The 21487-nt window shown below is 36.0% G+C and overlaps 1 protein-coding gene across 1 annotated transcript in view; it reads right to left on the reverse strand.

The window, feature by feature from the left end:
* The window catches only part of RAPGEF5 (Rap guanine nucleotide exchange factor 5), a 136248-nt gene that overhangs the window by 83375 nt on the left and 31386 nt on the right, over positions 1 to 21487 (reverse strand). Inside the window, exons 7-9 of the mRNA XM_070729049.1 lie at positions 19386 to 19434; positions 11196 to 11272; positions 4858 to 4983 (exon numbers count right to left, since the gene is read on the reverse strand). Of these exons, the coding sequence (XP_070585150.1) occupies positions 4858 to 4983; positions 11196 to 11272; positions 19386 to 19434 (252 nt within the window). The remainder of the gene's footprint in view (positions 1 to 4857; positions 4984 to 11195; positions 11273 to 19385; positions 19435 to 21487) is intronic.

Consider the following 21487-nt stretch of genomic DNA (forward strand, 5'->3'; position numbering starts at 1 on the left):
TGTACAGCTGGGTATCATCAGCATACTGATGATACTTCACCCCATGCCCCTGGGTGATCTCACCCAGCGGTTTCATGTAGATATTGAATAGGAGGGGGGAGAGGACCGACCCCTGAGGCACCCCACAAGGGAGTAACCTTGACCTCAACCTCTGACCCCACACTAACACCGACTGTGACTGACCGGAGAGGTAGGAGGAGAACCATTGAAGAACAGTGCCTCACACTCCCAACCCCTCCAGCCGGCGCAGAAGGATACCATGGTCAATGGTATCGAAAGCCGCTGAGAGGTCAAGAAGCACCAGGACAGAGGATAAACCCCTGTCCTGGGCCCGCCAGAGATCATCCATCACCGCGACCAAAGTAGTTTCCGTGCTGTAGCCGGGGCTGAATCCAGACAGTTGAGGGCCTAGATAATCGGCTTCTTCCAAGGACCGCTGGAGTTGGAACACCACCACCTTCTCAACAACCTTCCCCATAAAGGGAAGGTTGGAGACTGGCCAATAGTTGTTAAGAATGGCTGGGTCCAGAGAAAGCTTCTTGAGGAGGGGGCGCACAAGTGCCTCCTTGTAGGGATCCGGAAAGGACCCTCTCCCCAAAGAAACGTTGACAATCTCCTGGACCCAGCTCCTTGTCACCTCCCTGCTGGCTGAGACCAACAAGGAGGGACACGGATCCATTAAGCAGGTGGTGGAACTCACAGCTCCAATGGCCTTGTCCACTTCATCAAGTGTCACCAGATCAAACTCTTCCCAGACAGGTGGACAAGTACGGGCCTCAGTCACCTTGACTGATTCATTGTCAGTCAATTCTGTTATCCAATTGGAGTCGAAGTCCGCCCGGATCCGAGCGATTTTGTCAGCGAAAAACGTGTTAAAGTCCTCGGCACTACTCTGTAAGGGCTCCCCAACTCCTCCCTGGATAAGAAGGGAGCGGGTCACCCTAAACAGAGCGGTCGGCGAGATTCTGCTGATGCAATCAAGATGGCATGATATGCGCATCTTGCCGCCTTGAGTGCCACTTTGTAAGTCTTAATATAAGCTCTTACAAGTGTTCGGTCGGATTCAGACTTACTCTTCCTCCATTGCTCCTCTAGATGTCTCTTCTGGCATTTCAACTCCCGGAGCTCCTCGTTGAACCATGGAGCTCTATCAGGTCTAGTGCTGCGGAGAGGTCACAATGGCGCGGCATTGAGTAGCAGCAGCCTGAGCCCAGGCCAGAATTATATATAAGATTGTAAATATATAATCAATTAATAAATGTGATGTGTTAACCCACATTCTATTTGTTAAAAGACTTGAAACTTTTTAATGTAAATGAATCATAGATATAGTTTTATACAATTTTGTGGCTTCTTGCAAGCATCTGAAACCTAGCTAAATGTTAAACCGTTTACCCATAAAACATCTCAACCTTGGGATAAATATATATTTATTTATGTTACTTTCTGTTAGGGTCTATGACATATCAATGATGCCCTCTCAGCACCACCATCTTGCCACATCTATCACAGCCACTTTGGAATGGTCATCCTGGCACAGGACAAATTGCCACAGGAAACTTGATGCAGGACAACTCAAATCACTGATAGTTGCCAGACAACTGTCATCATCCCTGTTTGCCCCTCTCTGTGCCTGGGAGCCATCAGGGCAGGATGCTGAAGGAGAGATCTGCAATGCTGAGATTGAAATGGAGCCACCCTCCCATGAGAGTCTGCAGGGAAAAAGAAATGACTGAATGTAGCATGGACATAAAGCCTACCCAGTGGTGGCAGGCTGGATGCACCTCTCTCACGCAGGCAGCAGTGTTGACACAGCAGATAGCCAGGCGGAACTGACACGCTCTGACCCAACCAAGTAGAAGTACCCAAATGAGGTCAGATCCAGAGATATGGTCCATCACATATCATGGTTAATGGCTGCTTCCAGTGAAGGGAGATGCTTCGGGGGGGGGGGCGTAGAATTGTCCCATGGCAAGTTTCACATGGCAATTTGTCCCATGCTGACATGACCACACCAAGGTCCGTGGCGATATATCCATGGCAAGCTGACAGTGTTGAAATGCAGTGCCAGCTTGTCTCATTCCATTTCCAACATCTCCAGCAATTTAGAACTAAGGAGAAACTTCCTGACAGTTAGGACAATTAATCAGTGGAATAACTTGTCTCCAGAAGTTGTGAATGCTCCAACCCTGGAAGTTTTAAGATGCTGGATAACCATTTGTCTGAAGTGATGTAGGGTTTCCTGGTTAAACAGGACTAGAAGACCTCCAAGGTCTCTTCCAACTCTGTTATTCTATTCAACTCTATTCTATTCTATTCTATTCTTATTCTATTAACATGCCACAATTTCCCATATATTTTAGATACTACCCTTCCTTTTTAAATTATACTAATTATGACCCATAATGTGTAAATTATTGTGTTGAATTAAAGCCTTCTCTGTGCACTGTGTAGCAAGGGCCACAGGTTTATTATTAATTGTTGCACATTGGTACCAAATGTGCTCAGAACATAACATGATCCACTTGAGTAAGCAGCTAAGTTTGGGGGGGTAGCATTTGTAAATGTGTTAAATGTATCTATGTATTATTTTTGCATTTTCCCACCAAAGATTAAAAAGTAATCACTACTGCAGAAACTCAGTTTTGAGAAAGTGTAAAAAAACAAACAAACAAACAACAAACAAACAAATATCAACTACTCCACTGCACTCTATTTGGTTTGTTTCTGGTAGTTTTTTTTATAAAGTTATCATGTAAAAGCAGCATCAATTTAACAAAAATGATCACATTGCAAAAACACGATGATTTTTTAAAAAACCAATAAATTAAATAATAATGGGATGGTGCAGAATGGGAGATTTGAGGGACTCGGTTAAATCTCCCTGTTCTATCTGCTCCAGCAGGAAATGCATTTATGGGAGTTTAATCAGGCAGGACTTAGAACAAGGGTCGGCAACCTTAAACAATCAAAGAGCCTCTTGGTCCCGTTTTCCACAGAAAACAAAACTCAATATCACTCATTCCCAACCAGTCACATGGCCCCCAAGCAAGCCATTTGTGCCATGCCCCCCATTCTGTGAAACATTATCCCCTTCCCAAGGTGAGGCTGACCCCAACCCTATCGGACTTCCCGAAAACCCGAAAACTATGACAAAATGGAGATGACTATATGGCAACTGAATATAATTTTTTGTTTGTTTCTTTGTTTGTTTGTTTGTCTGTCTTTTATGCCACCCAATCCCAAAGGATTCAAGGCAGTTTACAACAATAAAAATTACAAAACAGTAAAAAGAAGTCAAAAATACTATTTAAACACTAAAACCCTAGTTAAAACTTATACAAAATAAACACAACAACATGCACACATTTTGACATCATTCTCTTTTTTATTTTCTTTAATCTTGCTTTCATTTTATTTTTTAATTTTAATTAGATGTTTTAATGGTTTTATGCATTTTAATAGTTTTATTATGTATACTTTCCATAGTCATTGTGTGAGCTGGGCAGTTATACAAATATGATTAAATAAATAAATGAATAATATGAAAAAGCATCATTACGGGTGGAAAAATGAAGAGAAAAAATGAGTGAAAAAAACCCCACACTAAAATTTGATAAGAGAACTTATCGGCTTATGGGATACTGTAAACAGAAAGGCATTTTGTTTTGCAGATAGAAATAGGACTCCACAAATGTCCCTTTCTAGAGATCAAGACCACACAATGTACTCTCAAATATGATTAACTCCTAAGATTTTTTTTTTAAAAAAACCTTGCAGTCCTTTGCCAGTTTTAAATATCTAAAAATAGATTCTCCTTGCCATCATTACTACAACATTTATTCTAGTGTTGCCCAGTAAAATGCAGGTTTGCTGGTCACAAACAATTACCGGTAATCTTAAAAATACTAATAATAATCCTAAAATTATCATCAGCCCCTACCAGCATAGTCAACAATAAGAAATGAATTGGATATAAAATCCTTTAAAATCTAGTGCATTAAATGCATTAACAAGAAGGATGGGATTCAAGCATCATAGGAAAAGTGATCTCTTAACTGAGAGAAGACGACAGATTGCTTCTATTTAAATTCCTAGGATTCAAAGTTAAGTAACAATATTTTACAGTTACTGTCTGCATGCAAGTATACAGAATCTATCACCTATTTCAACAATATAAAACTTCTTAAAACACCCAATAGTTTGATTGGATTTCCTGAATACCAATCCCACCATATATTGGTAATCAATACTTAGTGTAATTACAACGCAGATTTAGTTTAAATGCTAAGGAAAATCCCTTTGAGTGTCATGTGAGTTACAAGTAATTTAATTCAAGTTTCTTTTTAACTTGGATCATTGTTCCTGAGACTATAATTCTCAAATTCCCAGTCAATATAATCATGCCAACACATCAAGTAGATAGCTGCAATACTTCAGAAACATTTAGAAGCATTATTTTATGTCTATTAGTCTAAACAGCTTAAGAAAACTCCTCCTCATTCCAGCATCTTCCCAATCTTCTGGGAACATATGTGAAAGGTGCCAAATTGGGAAGTCTGGTTGAAAGTTCACTTTCATTTTGAAGGGGAAGAAACTTTTTAAAAAGTTTTAAAAGAGTAAATTATGAGTACCATTCAAAGATATGAAATGTCATCAATTATGGTTAAACATTACCCCTTTTCTCCCACTCCCTCTCTCCTGCAGGTAAGTATGTATGTAGATTAAGTTAGCACTTACCTTTCAGGAAGTATTCATAGGATTACATTCAAAATTCAATTTCATTCCATTATGAATCATTTCTGAGTTGTGTCCAATTACTTTACAATTTGGGGAAAAAATGGAAAAATGTCCTACCTGATCTATATTCCTTGCTTCTACTTTGTTTGCTTGTGGAACATGACAATTTTCTTTTGCAAATTTCTGAACAAGGTCGATGTGCCCAACATCTTCGCGGTCTTGAATCTTACACATAACTCCTGCCTTCAATGTTGGTGGAAAAGGAAAAAGATATTTAAATCCACAGTCCCAGGACATGACAGTCACAAACTCTGAATTTTACCAAAAACTCTTCTCCATTTCACCCTCTGAATTGTTTCAATTTTATGCTGAGCAAACTGTTGTTTCTTGCTTAAAAAAACAAAACAGGCACCAAATGAGTCACACAATCTCCTCTTTCTATGCGATGCTATCTGCTTAACATAGCAGAGGCAATGCTGAACTAAGTAAGCTGCTATTATGGATGCAGCTGATATGCAGGCAGTGCGTTTGTTCCCGTCAACTTGTTTCCTGTTACATAAGAGAAGCCACAGTAAAAGTTACAAATTCACTGGAAAGTTAGCCAAGAACAGCCCTGGAAAAGGATGGAGAGCAAGAGAGTCATTCCTAAAAATAACAGCACAGGCTTCTATTTCACACACTCCACCCTTCTTTGTATGTATAATATATAACTATTAAAGTATGTTAGACTGAAAAAGACAAAAGATATGTACATGTATATAATCTTTGTTGTATCAGACATGTCGGTCTATATAAAAATAAATGTTTTGTACGGAGATATTATCAAGTGTCTGTGATAGATAAGTAACAGCATTTTGATATATATTTTATTTATTTTAATTGGATTTGTATGCCACCCCTCTCTGAGGACTCTATATAAAGGTCTCTATGTGCATACAGAGACAATTTAAGAATCTAAAGGACATAAGATGTCTTTTCATACTGATAGAACAATGATAAAGAAATTGTGCTTATTATCTAGAAGCTCCAAATGTAAGTTACTCCCTAGATTGCAGGGTTTATTGGGTATTTCTGATCAATTATTTTTGTTTGTTTGTTTGTTTGTTTGACTTATATGCTGCCCGTCTCCATGGACTCGGGGCGGCTCACCACATTTCGATAAAAAGAAACAATATAAAGCGAGTCTTCGGAGAGGGGCGGCATACAAATCTAAGTAATAATATAAAATAAATAATAAATCATTTCAGAGGGAGGAAAAAACCTCACCTTAAACTTATAAAAAGATAGAATACAAATGCAACAATAAACAATAAAACTGCTCCAGACATTTTGGCCAAATGGAGCAATTTAAATCAGATATGAGAAAGTAGTAAAATATGGGGAATAATGATAATTAATTGTGTTTAATGAAGAAATACATTTTGTTTCTGTCATGATCCTGTTTACCCTTTGAGGTACCACAGAGTCTGAAAAACCAACTCAAAAATAAGTGAGTGTGCCTCCTTATTTTGGGAATCAAATGTCACATGTGGATCTAGTATTAAATCCTAATATGTCAGGAGATTTATGTTAAGCAGGATAAGGGGAGAAATAAAAATAAGGCAGAATGAGCATATTATAGTTTGGTGCCCATCTTACAATTATGACATCACAATATCCTAGAGTCCAGGGATGGGTTCCTTGTGGTTTGGACCAGTTCACTCTAGCTAATAGCAACCCACTAGTGATGTCACAATGACATCACCAAACCTGATCGATCAGTGCCAGTCCGCGGGTGCCACCATCTTTCTTTTTTTTTAATTTAATCCTTCTGAGCATGTACAGAAGCTCAGTTTCAGCACTGTATGCAGTTGCCATCTGTTTTTCGGCTTTTTTTTTTTTTTGCTATGTAGTGTGGGAGGAAGTAAACTGGCGGTGAGATAGGTTAAAACTACACTCACCTGAAGCCATGCTCACCAGACCTCAAGCTACAGCCACAAAATAAGTCATGCTCACAGAACTGGTAGGGAAAATTTTCACACGAGAAATTTTCACACCGTAACTGGACACAAGAACATTTTTTTCCATCAATGCCATCACTTTCCTGAGTCCTTTGGGACTGGGCAGCATAGAAGTTGAATGAATGAATGAATGAATGAATGAATGAATGAATGAATGAATGAATGAATGAATGAATGAATGAATGAATGAATGAATGGACAAACAAACAAATAAACAAATAATTCCCTCAATACTGTCAAAGTACTTACTAAATCTGCACTAGTATTAATCTTCTTATTGTTCCCATCACCCATCTTCTCCCACTGATGACTGTAACTTTGTTGCTTGTATCCTTACAATTTATATTGACTGGTTCCTAATATGATTTGATTGCTTATTTGTATCTTATTTGTATCTTATTATTATGTGTGTGTTCAAAGTGAAAATTTAAATATCTTGACTATACTGTAAAGTGAAAAAAAAAGAATATTTTAAACATGTTTTCCAGAAGTTCATTCCCTACAAGATCTCATTTATCCATTATTTATTCTTCCTGCGTTTAATCACCAATTATATCATAACAAAAATTGAATAGATTCTGAGGCTGAAGGAAAGTGTCTGGCACAATGTCACCTAACTGCATGATCATTAATGTACACTTTAATTACACTCAACAAACTGGATGGCCTAACAATCTGTGAAGCACACTTGAAACAACATAGATTTCTTTCTTTCTCTCTCTCTCTCTCTCTCTCTCAATTTTCTTACCCCATCTTTATTAGTCTTATAACTAACGCAGGGTAGTGAATGTACATAATTTTATTTATTTGTTTGTTTGTTTATTTATTTATTTATTTATTTATTTATTTATTTATTTTGTCCAATACACAATAATACTCCTTCCTTCATCTATTTTCCCCAATAACAAAAAAACCCGTGAAGTGATTGAGCTGAAGCAGTGTCTAGTCTACAGTCATCCAGCTGATTTCATGTCTAAGACTAGACCAGAGCTCACAGTCTCCTGGTTTGTAGCTTGGAGCTTTAACCATTAGACCAAACTTGCTTGAAAAGAAAAAAAAACTAGAGTGATTCTATAGCACATAGCAAAATATTGTTACCTTAATAATAAAATGGTCATATTCTTAAAAGCAAAAATATCACTAATAAATGAAGAAGCCAAATGTGATATAAAGATAAATAACCAGAATCTCTTAGAGAAAACTCATTAAAAAATATTTTCATCCCTTAAGCTCAATGTCACGACAAAAGTCTAAACTCAGAACTATTCTTGCTTTACGCTCAGACCTTAAAATCCTCTGCTGACTACAATAAAAAAAAACCCACTTATCTCAGCTTTCTCTTAACCTTGAGATTTGCATTCCATTTATGAACTTAGAGATGTTCATTTCTCAGTTTGTAACTCTGTATATGAGAAACCTAATAATCCTAATAATAGTAAACCATTTAATTATTTATCTGTGTATTAGTAAATGAATCAGATTGATTAACTTGGTGAATCAGGCTATACTGTTGATTTAGCATAAGGTACAAGTACATACAATGATTTAGCATAAGATACAAATGAACCTAATTGTTACTAATGTTGTCTATGAATTCAACTTCCTCTGTATTGTTCTATCAGGTAAGACACTCTGAGATATGAGAAATTTCTTGCTTCTGAGATAGAGAGGCAAGAAAATTGTTAGGATTCTAACTCACACTTGGCAAACCAATAAAATCTATTGCCTTATTGAACAGAATGATTACATATACAATTGCTAAACAATAATAATTTTGTTTACAGGAAAAATACATTCATTAGTGCTACCAAATGACTTAATGTGCAAATTAATACATGGTCTTGTACTGTCTTTATCTATTTAATTTCAGTTCAACACCCCCCAAAATTTCTATAAATAAAAAATGGTATTAGCTAAAAATATTAGCTAATATGCATGTTACCAATTTTGCAAAATGTTCAAAGTAGTTTTCAGACCAATTAAATTGAAATACTTTTGTTTTCTGTAATTCACCCACAGAATCTTACTATCATACTGCTTATTAGAGCACATGAATACTTAATGAATTCCTTTGTTTTTAAATCTCGAACAACAAAACCTTGAAATGGCATTTATATAAACTCAACATGGACAACAAAAAGAACCAACCTAATGGTATGGACATGATATGCAACCAAATTATAAATACATCAACTCCTCTGAAGTAAATATTATAAATGTAAAGTACTCATTATATATTGAAATAGTATGTTATCTTTATTTATAGTTTTTTAATACAGCTATTCCAATTTTGCGCTTCCTGGATAAATCAGTGGAAGATTTGGACTAACTCAATTGAAATCAACAGATATAAGGATTATGATAACATTTGGGCAGCTAAACAGGATTTCCCCATATGGAGCAAACAGAAGAAAGGGATTAAAATTCATTTATTTATATATTTAATGTATATTGCCTCTTAGTTGGCCTGCAATTTGGGGTGCATACATATTAAACCAACTAATATTAAAATATACTCATCATTAAATAAGAGCACAAAAGAGTTAAGCTACCCTCTACCAGACAACTTCACTGATAGTACTTATCCAAAGCAGAAACAGTCAACATAGTCCATTATGATGGGTCAGATTTAATCTTATAAAATTTTACTGCAATTATTGTCATCAGCCTTCTTCAAACAACATGAGCCAACTCCCATAATAGTTAGTTAATGTGGCCTAATCCACCCCATCTGTTCAGCTCAATTCAACATCAAGTTGAAGGCAGCTATCATACATCAAATAATGAAGAAGGCAAATTTGTTACCGTTTTATTGAATTTTAAACAGTCAACAGGGGAAATCATTCATATCCTCAAGGGCTAGGTTGCCAAGTCCTTTAATTCAATAGCACATCTTAATTAGTGGTGGAGTCAGATGGCCACATGAAAATAAATGCAATAAGGTTTGAAGAAGGATTTTTTTAAAAAAAGAAAAAAGAAAAGAAAAGAAATAGTCCTGGAAGTGACAATTGACAAAATAGCACATCATTTTGTTTCTTCCCAATTTCTAAAAATAATGGTCTTATTAAGCATTAAGGATAAATTCCAGAAAAATAGCTGTGATATAATTTCTTGTATAAATGGACAGGTAGCTACCATCTTACAACAGAAATGCACTGTCCACTTCATAGGTATATGTTTTTTTTCACTTTCTACCCAACATCAGACTATATCTCAATATTAACTATAGCAAAGTTGCACACATTTCAAGACAGGTCCAAATTTTACATTCCTTTTCAGGAATTAAACTATAAATCTTTATCATTTTACATGTAATAATTCTCCTGACCGTCAGGCTCCTTTGATTAGAACCACTCGAAACTCAGCTAAAAGGAAGGTATAAATAAAAAAGGAATATTCCATAAGTTGATTAACAGGCATAAAGAACCGAGGTGGTGCAGCAGGTAGAGTGCAGTACTGCAGGCCACTAAAGCTAACTGCTAGATCTGCAGGTCAGCGGTTCAAATTTCATCACCAGTTCAAGGTTGACTCAGCCTTCCATCCTTCCAAGGTGGGTAAAAATGAGGACCCGGATTGTTGGGGCAATATGCTGGCTCTGTTAAAAAGTGCTATTGCTAACATTTTGTAAGCCTCCCTGAGTCTAAGGAGAAGGGCGGCATAAAAATCAAACAAACAAACAAACAAATAAATAAATAAATAAACAAACAAACAAACAAATAAATGTGATGTTAAGAAGATTTAAACTTTGCTTTTGCTATAACACCTGCAAATTGCTATATATTGCCCAAAAATAATATATATTATTTTCATTTTAATGCAAGAAATCAGAATATGATAATAGTACTATAAATTATCTGACTAAAAGGATAAATGTAGAAGTTTTAATCACACACCTGATTTTCAGGAGGTTAGACCCTTAAATAGCAGAAAGTCCCAAACAAAACCGTGTAGTGTCGGCTGGCGGGACCCAGGGGAAGAGCCTTCTCTGTGGCGGCCCCGACCTTCTGGAACCAGCTCCCCCCAGAGATTAGGACTGCCCCCACCCTCCTTGCCTTTCGTAAACTTCTTAAAACCCACCTCTGCCATTAGGCATGGGGGAACTGAGACATTTCCCCTTGCCTATGTAGTTTAATGTATGGTATGTTTGTGTGTATGCTTTTTAAATAATGGAGGTTTTTAGGCTTTTAATGTTAAATTGTTATTTTAGACTTTAATATTAGATTTGTTATTGTATATTGTTTTATCACTGCTGTGAGCCACCCCAAGTCTGCGGAGAGGGGCGGCATACAAATCTAATAAATAATAATAATAATAATAATAATAATAATAATAATAATAATAATAATAATAATAATATTGTACAACTAGATTGTCAAGTAGTATATAATTATTAGCGATGACATTTGTAAAAAGAGAATCCCCAATGCTTATCATTCATGAATAATTATTTAATACCTGTGTATCACAGATATCCTTCCGGGGGTTTTGCACTGTTGTCTCTCTACTGCAGATGTCATAACTTTGATTCAGTGCTAAAGGGGAAAAAAAAAATACAGATAAAATCTTCTAGGAACAAAGAAAATTAACATTATATCCATAGACTTGCCAGGAATTTTAAAAGCAATTTCTTATTAACACACTGAAAATGATTAACCATCTTCAAGAAATATTTTGATTATAATTTTAGCAAGTACAGTCATATTTTAGTATTGTATGTAGTGTAATAATGTAGCAATAATATCATGATGTTAACCTCCTAATGTTATAGAATTAACAGAACATACAAGCAATGCTTAATATATGTTTATTATACAGTGTTCCCTCGATTTTCACGGCTTTGAACTTCGCGAAAAGTCTATACCACGGCTTTTCAAAAATATTAATTAAAAAATACTTCATGGGGTTTTCCCTGCCCGATGACATCATATGTCATCGCCAAACTTTCGACCGCCTTTAATAAATATATTTTTAATAAACTTTAATAAATAAACCTGGTGAGTAATCATCTAAATGGTTGCTAAGAGAATGAGAAATTGTAATTTAGGGGTTTAAAGTGTTAAGGGAAGGCTTGTGATATTGTTCATAGCCAAAAATAGTGTATTTACTTCCTCATCTCTACTTCGTGGAAATTCGACTTTTGCAGGCGGTCTCAGAACGCATCCCCTGCAAAAATTGAGGGGACACTGTACTTCTATTCTACTTTCATTCCACAGAGACTACTGGTATACCGTAGATACATATCTAGCAACTAAAATTAGTTAGTTTTCATTCTAGTAAAATAATAACAAAAGCTTAAAAAATCCATCAGTAAAAAAAATATTAGGAAAAACAAAGTTAAAACAGTGAGGTATCACCAGTGAAGGGCTATCAAAATTTTTACTACCACATTGTGGGCGTGGCTTATTCAGACGCCCTGCATTTTCTTTCAACATCTTTCAGTGCAAATTGGGTGCTCTGAGGTGTAGCTCCATTTTTGCTACCCCATTACATTCCCCCTCGTCCAGGCAGTAGCCCATCCCTGGGTTTCACTACCAGATTCATGAATGGGCAGTAATAATTGTCAGGAAAAAAAATCTGGGACAAAATCTGTAATCAGTCATCAATGAAACCTCCCCATGCTATGAGCCTGCATTATTTTAAATCTCTTCTCTTTTTATCTTTACAGGAACTCCTCCAGGAGGCCTTGTCTGCATCTCATTTCCTAAGAAATTTCCATCCAGAAGGACCCAAAAAGAGTCTCTTTTTTTGCCATGGTATTCATTCTTTAGAATACCACGTTCCCTGAGATTAGATTTGCTGACCTTTTACAAGGCATTAAAAACCTAATTTTGCCACCTATTCTGGGGTTTTACCAATACAAATGAACCTATCCTAGGACTGATTTGAATCTAGGACTGATTTGAATGTGCTGGATGTTGTCAGCAGTTATTTTATGCTATTGACATTGTGTTGTTGTTTATTAAATGATAGAAATTATGAATGCTATCACTAACCAGTTATAAAAGCATAAAGGAACTTTATCACCTCAAAATTCAACTACTTCAATGCTCTCTACATGGGGCTACCTTTGAAAAGTGTTCAGAAACTTCAAATCGTCCAAAATGCAGCCATGCGAGCAGTTCTGGGCCTTCCAAAATATGCCCATATCTCACCATCACTCCGTGGACTGCATTGGCTGCCAATTGGTTTCCAGACACAATTCAAAGTGTTGGTTATGACCTATAAAGCCCTACATGGCATAAGACCAGATTATCTCTGAGACCGTCTTCTGCTGCATGAATCCCAGCGTCCGGTTAGGTCCCAGATTTGGTCTCCTCGGGGCCCCATCAGCCAGAGAATGCTGGCTGGCGGGACCTAGGGGAAGAGCCTTCTCTCTGGGAGCCCCGGCCCTCTGGAATCAACTCCCCCCAGAGATTCGAATTGCCCCCATTCTCCTTGCCTTTCGTAAGAATTTGAAAACGCCCTTATGTCATCAGGCTTGGGGCCATTAGTTTGATGTGACAGTTAGATTTTAAATGTTTAGTTTTTAAGATAATTTTTAACTTAACTATTCTATTAATTGGCTTAGAAATATTTTATATATTGTATCTTTTTATCAAAATCTTGTAAGCCACCCTGAGTCCACGGAGATGGGGTGGCATATAAGTCCAATAAATAAATACAGTGATACCTTGTCTTACAAACTTAATTGGTTCCGGGACGAGGTTCTTAAGGTGAAAAGTTTGTAAGATGAAACAATGTTTCCCATAGGAATCAAGGGAAAAGCGATTAATGCGTGCAAGCCCAAAATTCACCTCTTTTGCCAGCCGAAGCACCCATTTTTGCACTGCTGGGATTCCCCTGAGGCTCCCCTCCATGGGAAACCCCACCTCCAGACTTCTGTGTTTTTGCAATGCTGCAGGGGAATCCCAGCAGGGTAATCCCAGCAGTGCAAAAAACAGGTGCTTCGCTGGCAACAGAAGTCCAGAGGCGGGGCATCCCAGCAGTGGCAGTGGGTTTGTAAGGTGAAAATAGTTTGTAAGAAGAGGCAAAAAAATCTTAAACCCTGGGTTTGTATCTTGAAAAGTTTGTATGACGACGCGTTTGTAAGACGAGGTATCACTGTACATAAATAAATAAAAGCAGAAAGAGTAACCTGGAACTGGATGCCTGAAAACTGTATAAAATGCAAGCATGAAAAATGTATACTTAAGTGCAATATTACGATACATGAGAGACAGTTATCATTAAAATAAATATTTTAGTGTATTGGATATTTTCACTGAAGAATAGGATATGTTTCTCTAAGTATCTATTTATCTCATATTAAAATTTGATTCATAGGCTTTGGTTCTCCTACAATGGCTTTCCTTAATGCAGATAAGATGGACTGGAAGGCCACTAGGTTGGAAAAAACAATTCTACTATATCCCGCTATATTGTACAGGAATGAATTTTTAAATTTATAATTTAAATTTATAAACTATAGAGATTAAATTTTAAATACAGACTAATTACTTATGCCCTATATATTCTGCAGCCAAACAGAATGGAACAATATAACCAAGGAAAGTGTCAACTTCCTTTCCTTAGGTTTTACCGAGTGAACATTTAATATCAATGCTAACTATTTTGTAAAGCTCATAATAAAATGCAAGACAAATCAATTGTTGGAAATGTTAATTGGAGAAAGCTTCCCTTCACTGACTCACACAGGAAAAGAACTCCAAGTTTTTAAGAAGATAACAGCTTTCGCCAATGTTGCATATTCTGGATGTATTAGAGTACAAAATTCACAGCTAGCATGGAGACTAACTATCCAGAAAGCATCAGGTTGTGTAAACTGAAGTTTCCCAATTATTTTACAGCTCAAATTGTATGTAGTCCTGAATAAAAACATGGGAAGATTTACACCAGCCATATTCTTAGCCGTTACACTCAATATTAAAGCACCAAACAAATATTAACAATGCTGGCAAAGTTTATTTATCACACTGCTTCCAAAACATCATTAACAATCCAAACAAAAAATGATTTTGCTTTGAAAATAGTGCATAATTAAGTACAGATGCAGTAGATAGTTAAATAGAAAAGGGAAAGAAGATTGTTGGATTAGCACCATTCATTAGTTGAATGGTCATTCTTCATCTCAAGTTTTCATATTTTTAACATTAATAAATGTGTGCAAAAATATAGATTGTCCTCAACTTATGACTATTAATTCAGCAAGCGTTCAAAATCATAATGATACTGAAACAAGGGACTTACAATCTGCACAGGAAGTTAAACCTGCTGCAATGCCACCATGGTCACATGAACAAAATTCAGATGCTTGACAATCTGACTGCCCTCATGACTAAAGGCATCACCCTCCCACTTCCCCCACATCCTATTCTGCAGACCTTGAGCATGCTTCCTGCCCTGCTGGGTCCCACACCTTCTTCTCATTACTACTTTCTTTATCTACTATTTTCAAAAATCAGTTTGGGTAGGAAAGTCGGACAACCTGGTGTGTGGCTTTTCTATACAGTAGTCATGTGATGCCATTCCAGAAGCAGACATAATTTTGGAAGCAACCATATTTCTGGATCGCTGCATAAATGGATAGCTACATTCCTATCAAACAGGCAACAAAGTACTGTAATTAAAATTGGAAACACTATATCAAATCCTGCACCAGTTAACAGTGGTGTTCCACAAAGCAGCGTTCCAGGACCAACACTCTTTCTGCTTTATATAAATGACCCTTGTGATCATATTATTTATTTATTCAACTTCTATGTTGCCCAATCCCGAAGGCGGCTTACAACAGCAATACAAATACAATAAGAATAAATGCAAAACAGTAAAAGAAGTCCAACAGTTAACTGGGGTTAAAACATAACAAACTAAAGAAAACCCCTTAAAAAAACCTTTTAAAACCTAATAAATATTATAAGAGCTGTGTTATCTTTGCTGATAATGTAAAACTACCATTTAACCCCCCAGACAATTCTACTACCCTATAAAACGACGTAGGGTTATGTATCTGGATGGTCAAACAATTGGCAACTCCAAATCTCTGCTAACAAATTATCAGTCCTGCACATTGGCAATAAAAATCAGAATATCAAATACAAGCTGGGTGGAAACGATCTAAAAGATGATCCATACTCTATCAAGGATCTAGGAGTACTCATTTCAAAAAATCTAAGCCCTAGAGCTCACAGTAACAACATTGCTAAAAAGACATTAAGAGTTGTCAACCTTATTTTATGATGTTTTTTCTCTGGTAAAGCTATACTTCTAACTAGGGCATACAAAACCCTTGCCAGATCTATCCTTGAATACTGCTCACTTGTCTGGAACCCACAATATGGACATTAAGACATTAGCGGGGTTCCAGAAGTATTTAACAAGAAGAGTAGTCAACAACTCTGTTCACAATAAAATTCCTTATACCACCAAGTTTGAAATTTTAGGCTGGATAACACTGAATATTCTGACCTAAACCTAATACACAATATTATCTACCTTAACATACTACATGTCAACAACTACTTTAACTTCAACTGCAATAACAGTAGGGCTATCATTAAATGTAATCTGCTCTAATCTTGATTGCAGAAAATATGACTTTAGCAATAGGGTAATAAATGCCTGGTACACTCTACCTGATCCTGTTGTTAGTTTCACCTTAAATTTTTTATCTTAAACTGCCTACCATGGATCTTACACATTTCTTAAGAGGTCCCTAAGAAGGCATGCATAAGCACACCAGCATGCCTAATGTCCTTGTCCCACTCTCCCCATTTATATTCATTTATTTGTTCCCTTTTTTCATGTGTCCTGTTTCCTTGTACTTGTTGACAAATAAAATAAAATAAATAAAAATAAAATAAATATTTGCAGATCATGAGAAATGCAAGTGAAGCTCGCTTACAAAATGGCACCATGCAGCTCCTGGATAGAAAGACTGTGTGGCAAATTGGCCAGTTAGCTTTCCCAAGGGCAATCTCTTGAAAGTGAGGTATGATTGGGGGAGGAGGCCCAAGGTTGTGGAATCCAGCATGAAAGGAAGTGGAAGACTGGGGGTGGGGGAAGATCTTGGGAGGCCCAGAATAGGTAAGTGTGAGGCAGGGAGGTATTGCAATGCGGGCTTCTGTCAGACCTCCCAGCACTTCCCTCACTCAGGACAACCTGTGCTCTACTTCACAACTACAACTGGAAGAGCAGGGATTAGACTCATTAAATGGGCACCTTACTTAATGAATACAACTTAGTGGGTAGGAATAACTGTAAATGTTAACCTTAGGGACATTAGTACAATTTCATCTCCTCCAAAATAAAATAACAAGCCAACAAAAAAAGCTGGTGAAATTCAAATTTTAAAAATTGTTTATGTGGCCTATTTGATACCCAGTTATAAAGTACGTACATTAAGAGCATTTTTCTTATTCAGATTCATTAATCACAAGAGAAAAAAGCCATGCCTGCAGATTATTATTATTATAATGCTTTGCTTATTTAGAAAGAATTTATTCCAACTAACATGGATAGCTAACATTTATGAGTCTGACATGGATAAACTAAAATTAGTCCCATTCGTTAAACATGGAAGAAATACTATATTTATCTGCAGTGATAGTTAATATATGTTTTCTTATATATATGTACCCCAAGTGACTTAAATGCCTGGTTTTTTGTTTACCACAACCATAGTACTATTTATTTTATAAAATATTTAATATTTAAAATTTTATTTATTTTTATCAGGAACATATAAATATATGTTGCTTATACTATGCATGTTATAAACAAATATTTTTACTGCAATGGCATTTTCTTGGTTTGAAAAACCTCTTTGTCTCTCATGGGGGTTTTTTGGCTAATATTTTCTTAATATTCTTACTGAAGCTCTCCTTATCCTGTCATCTTCCAGATATATCGGGATATAAATTAGTCAGCTGAAAATGATTTTAGAAATTACCACCAGAGAATATTTCACAGCACTAGCTTTGGAAATCTGTTACAGGGACTGAGAAGGCATTTTCTTTTGTGCTTTCAAAGGATACACAAATTTGCTTCTAAATGTAACTGATACAAATAAATGTATCAGAAAACAGGCATAGAACAAGCTGCTCATTCTTTTTTAGCTTTCACATTATTGTGAAATGGCATTTCTTTTGTGTATCCATTTCAATTTTTTAACAGCCTTTCCTTTGAAAACATGCTCCATTTCAATTTTACATAAGATTAGAAGAGATTGTGCTCTTCATAGACAAGCAAGGTTTCTCCCAATAACTAATTTCCCAGAGCTCCTTTTTTGTCCAATTTCTACAAAATCAGGTAAATATTGACAATTTTGAAAAAAACATACTTTGGATCCTAAATAAACTACTTAAACAGTGAAAAATAAACATCAACTTCAAAATTGAAACATATGTACAGTGTTCCCTCGATTTCCGCAGGGGATACGTTCCGAGACCACCCGCGAAAATTGAATTTCCGCAAAGTAGAGATGCGGAAGTAAATACACCATTTTTGTCTATGGACAGTATCACAAGCCTTCCCTTAACACTTTAAACCCCTAAATTACCATCTCCCATTCCCTTAACAACCATTTACTCACCATTATTACTGGTACTCACCATTGAATAAGGCACTTAGTGATCCTGATATTTATAAACATAATTATTTATTAACAATAATTATTTTTTTTGTTATTTATTTGCAAAAATTATTAGTTTGGCGATGACGTATGATGTCATTGGATGGGGAAAACCGTGGTATAGGGGAAAAAACCGCAAAGTATTTTTTAATTAATATTTTTTTAAAAACCGTGGTATAGGCTAATCGCGAAGTTCGAACCCGCGAAAATCGAGGGAACACTGTATTTCAAATTAAGACAATGTACTAATTTATAAAATATAAAAATGCAAGCAAACAGAATGATTTACAACTATTCAGTAACCATTTGAAATTACCATTGAAAAACATGACTTATGGCCAGTGTTCACACTTGCGACCATTGAAGCATCCCTATGGTTACACGATAAAATTTTGAATACTTGGCAACATTTTATGACAGTTGCAATGTCCAAGATCATAGGGCCACATTTTTTTTACCATCTGACAAGCTCAATGGGCAAGCCAAATTCATTTAACAACCGTAGTATTCACTTAACAATTGCAGTGGTTCCCTTAACTGGGGCAAGAAAGTGTAAAATGGGGCAAAACTCATTTAACAACTGTCTCACTTATCCACATAAATTGTGGGTTAAATTCTGCCTGTAAATTGAGAACTAACTATAATACATCAAGCAAATACATCAAATTTATTTATCTATCCATCCATCCATCCATCCATCCATCCATCCATCTATCTATCTATCTATCTATCTATCTATCTATCTATCTATCTATCTATATTTGTATGCCGCCCCTCTCCAATGACTTGGTCACAGCCTATATAGTAGACATAACAATACAATACATCCAATTAATACAATTTTAAAAATTAAATATTATTTGGCTGAATACAAAATGAAAAATATCTGTCATATTTCATATGAGATATCAAATATCAACAATACTTGTTGTCACATTCAGACAATCAATTCTAGTTTCTCTCTCTGTGATTATATTTAAAAATATTGTGTATGGACAAAAACTTGGTATATTTACCTGATTTTCTTGCTTTCATAGCCAGAACAGTTGCCAGTTCTCTTTGCATCTAGCAAATAAAAAAACTCTGTGTTATAAATATGCTGATGTTGTTTCCAATGGAACTCCCATGTAGTTTGTTAACTGCCTATACAAGGTACAGTAGTGCAACCCATAGCTGATTGAGATGTATGCTCCACTGAATGCGAGCTGAACTATAGCATTAATTAAATGCTATAAGTATTAGCTTTGTGAAAAGAGTATTTTAACTTCAGCAAGGTTATGATCAAGCTATAAATCTTTTAAAATTGGGTAAGATGTGGGAAAATATTTAATTTTCACCACATTTGGTACACAGAGTTCCTTCATTTTATCAAATGTCTTCCCAGAAATCATTTATCAACAAACCCAGGGTAAGTAGAAAAGATATGTACCCTTTTAGCAGTTTCCTGATCTCCTGACATCATTCATTGCCTCATGTACAACTTTCACATATTATTTTAACTAACTGAAATAAACTATCTTTGACCAAAAGTGCACCTTTGCAGTTATTTCCTGCACTTGAACTAACTTGGCACTGTTCAACACAGCTGTTCTCATTCAACAGTTCCTCACCCTTCTATTGTTTGGAGAGAACATGCATTTCCTTTATTTACAGATTTTAGTCTGACTCATCAAGAAATAAGTACTTAGAAAAAAAGACTTTTAAATGTACATAATCAAAAGTAGACCCTGAACTGGAGAAAGAAAGAACTGAAAAGATCAAGTTGAAGAGCTGTATCACTCACACAGGCATATTAGTTATACATAAACCTTTATTTTACTTTATGTAGCTACAATTCAATTAATATTTTATATTTAGATTTTTATTGGCTAATAGTGCTTAACTTAACAAATGACTATGTACTTCAGGAAAGGCCAGTCTATTGATTCCATATAGGAGTAGTCTAAACAAATAAATGCAATTTTTTTTACTTTATTTATATATTACCCATTCCCTAAAGATTCTGGGCAACTTCCAATCAAAAATACCACCAAGAAAAAACCATCCTCAAAAACAATAATAAACTCATAAAATAAACTAAATACAGCATTAAAATAATACTATATCCAAAAGAAAGACAAGTCTGGCAATTTAAATATTCAAACACAGCATGCACTTAGAATAATAATGTCTTAACTGCTTTTCTGAACTTTGAAACAGGAATACCCTAAAAGAATGGGAAAAGAGTATGGGGATAGCCATGCTCTCTGCAACGTCAAATTGATGAGTTTCTCAGTTAACCAAGGATCCATAAGAGTTACTTCCATCTGGTCAAACCCTTAGTTGTTCCTAATTTCTCAATCAAACTGCCCAGCAGAATCTCAGTTCTTTAAGCACCTTCTGAGAAACCAATAAAGGATCTGGGACAGACTGATCTAACAGATCCTTCTTCAAAGCAGAGAGAGTTGTACATTAAACTCAGCAGCTATTAGTGTGTGAACTATCCATGATAATTACCCAAATTCAATGCCCCTCTGCATCAGGTCCATAGTTATCTGGCCCACTCCAGATTCCTCACCAGGGAAATCTGGTTATTGTTAATGTCCTAACATTTTCAATCTGCCAAAAAGATCAAAATCTCAACAATTAGGTTGAACAGCTTTGGCAAAGTCATGCAGATAATTACAACTACCTCTCTACTGTATCTTGGGACCTCAGTTAATGCTAAACCTGAAATCCCAGAAACAGACTCCCTAGAGACACTGGCCCCTCCTCTAGGTTTTTGAAATAAAAAACAAAGATAGCCTCCTATTCATAATTAAATTGTGGGTGAGAAATCTGTCATTCAATGGTGATATAAGAGAAAAGCTGGCATAGTTAGGGGGGGGGGGAATTAAGTATGTCATCAGCTTAAGAGTCTAAGTCAACCCTTCCTGAATTCTGTTGACACTTATCTGGCAGCAGTTTAGCACTGATCTTTAGTTAACTAGATTCTTGTGTATAGGCTTGAATACGTTTTTTGTGTCACTAGTTAACGAATGATTCTGATCCTTTGCAACTGAGAAGCCAGAATCCCTGGTTCTTGGGAAGAAGACTAAGAACTTGAGGTAGGAGATTAGTAAGAGCTATCAAACGCTCC

The sequence above is a fragment of the Erythrolamprus reginae genome, chromosome Z, assembly GCF_031021105.1.
Source record: "Erythrolamprus reginae isolate rEryReg1 chromosome Z, rEryReg1.hap1, whole genome shotgun sequence".
NCBI classification, from domain to species: Eukaryota; Metazoa; Chordata; class Lepidosauria; order Squamata; family Dipsadidae; genus Erythrolamprus; species Erythrolamprus reginae.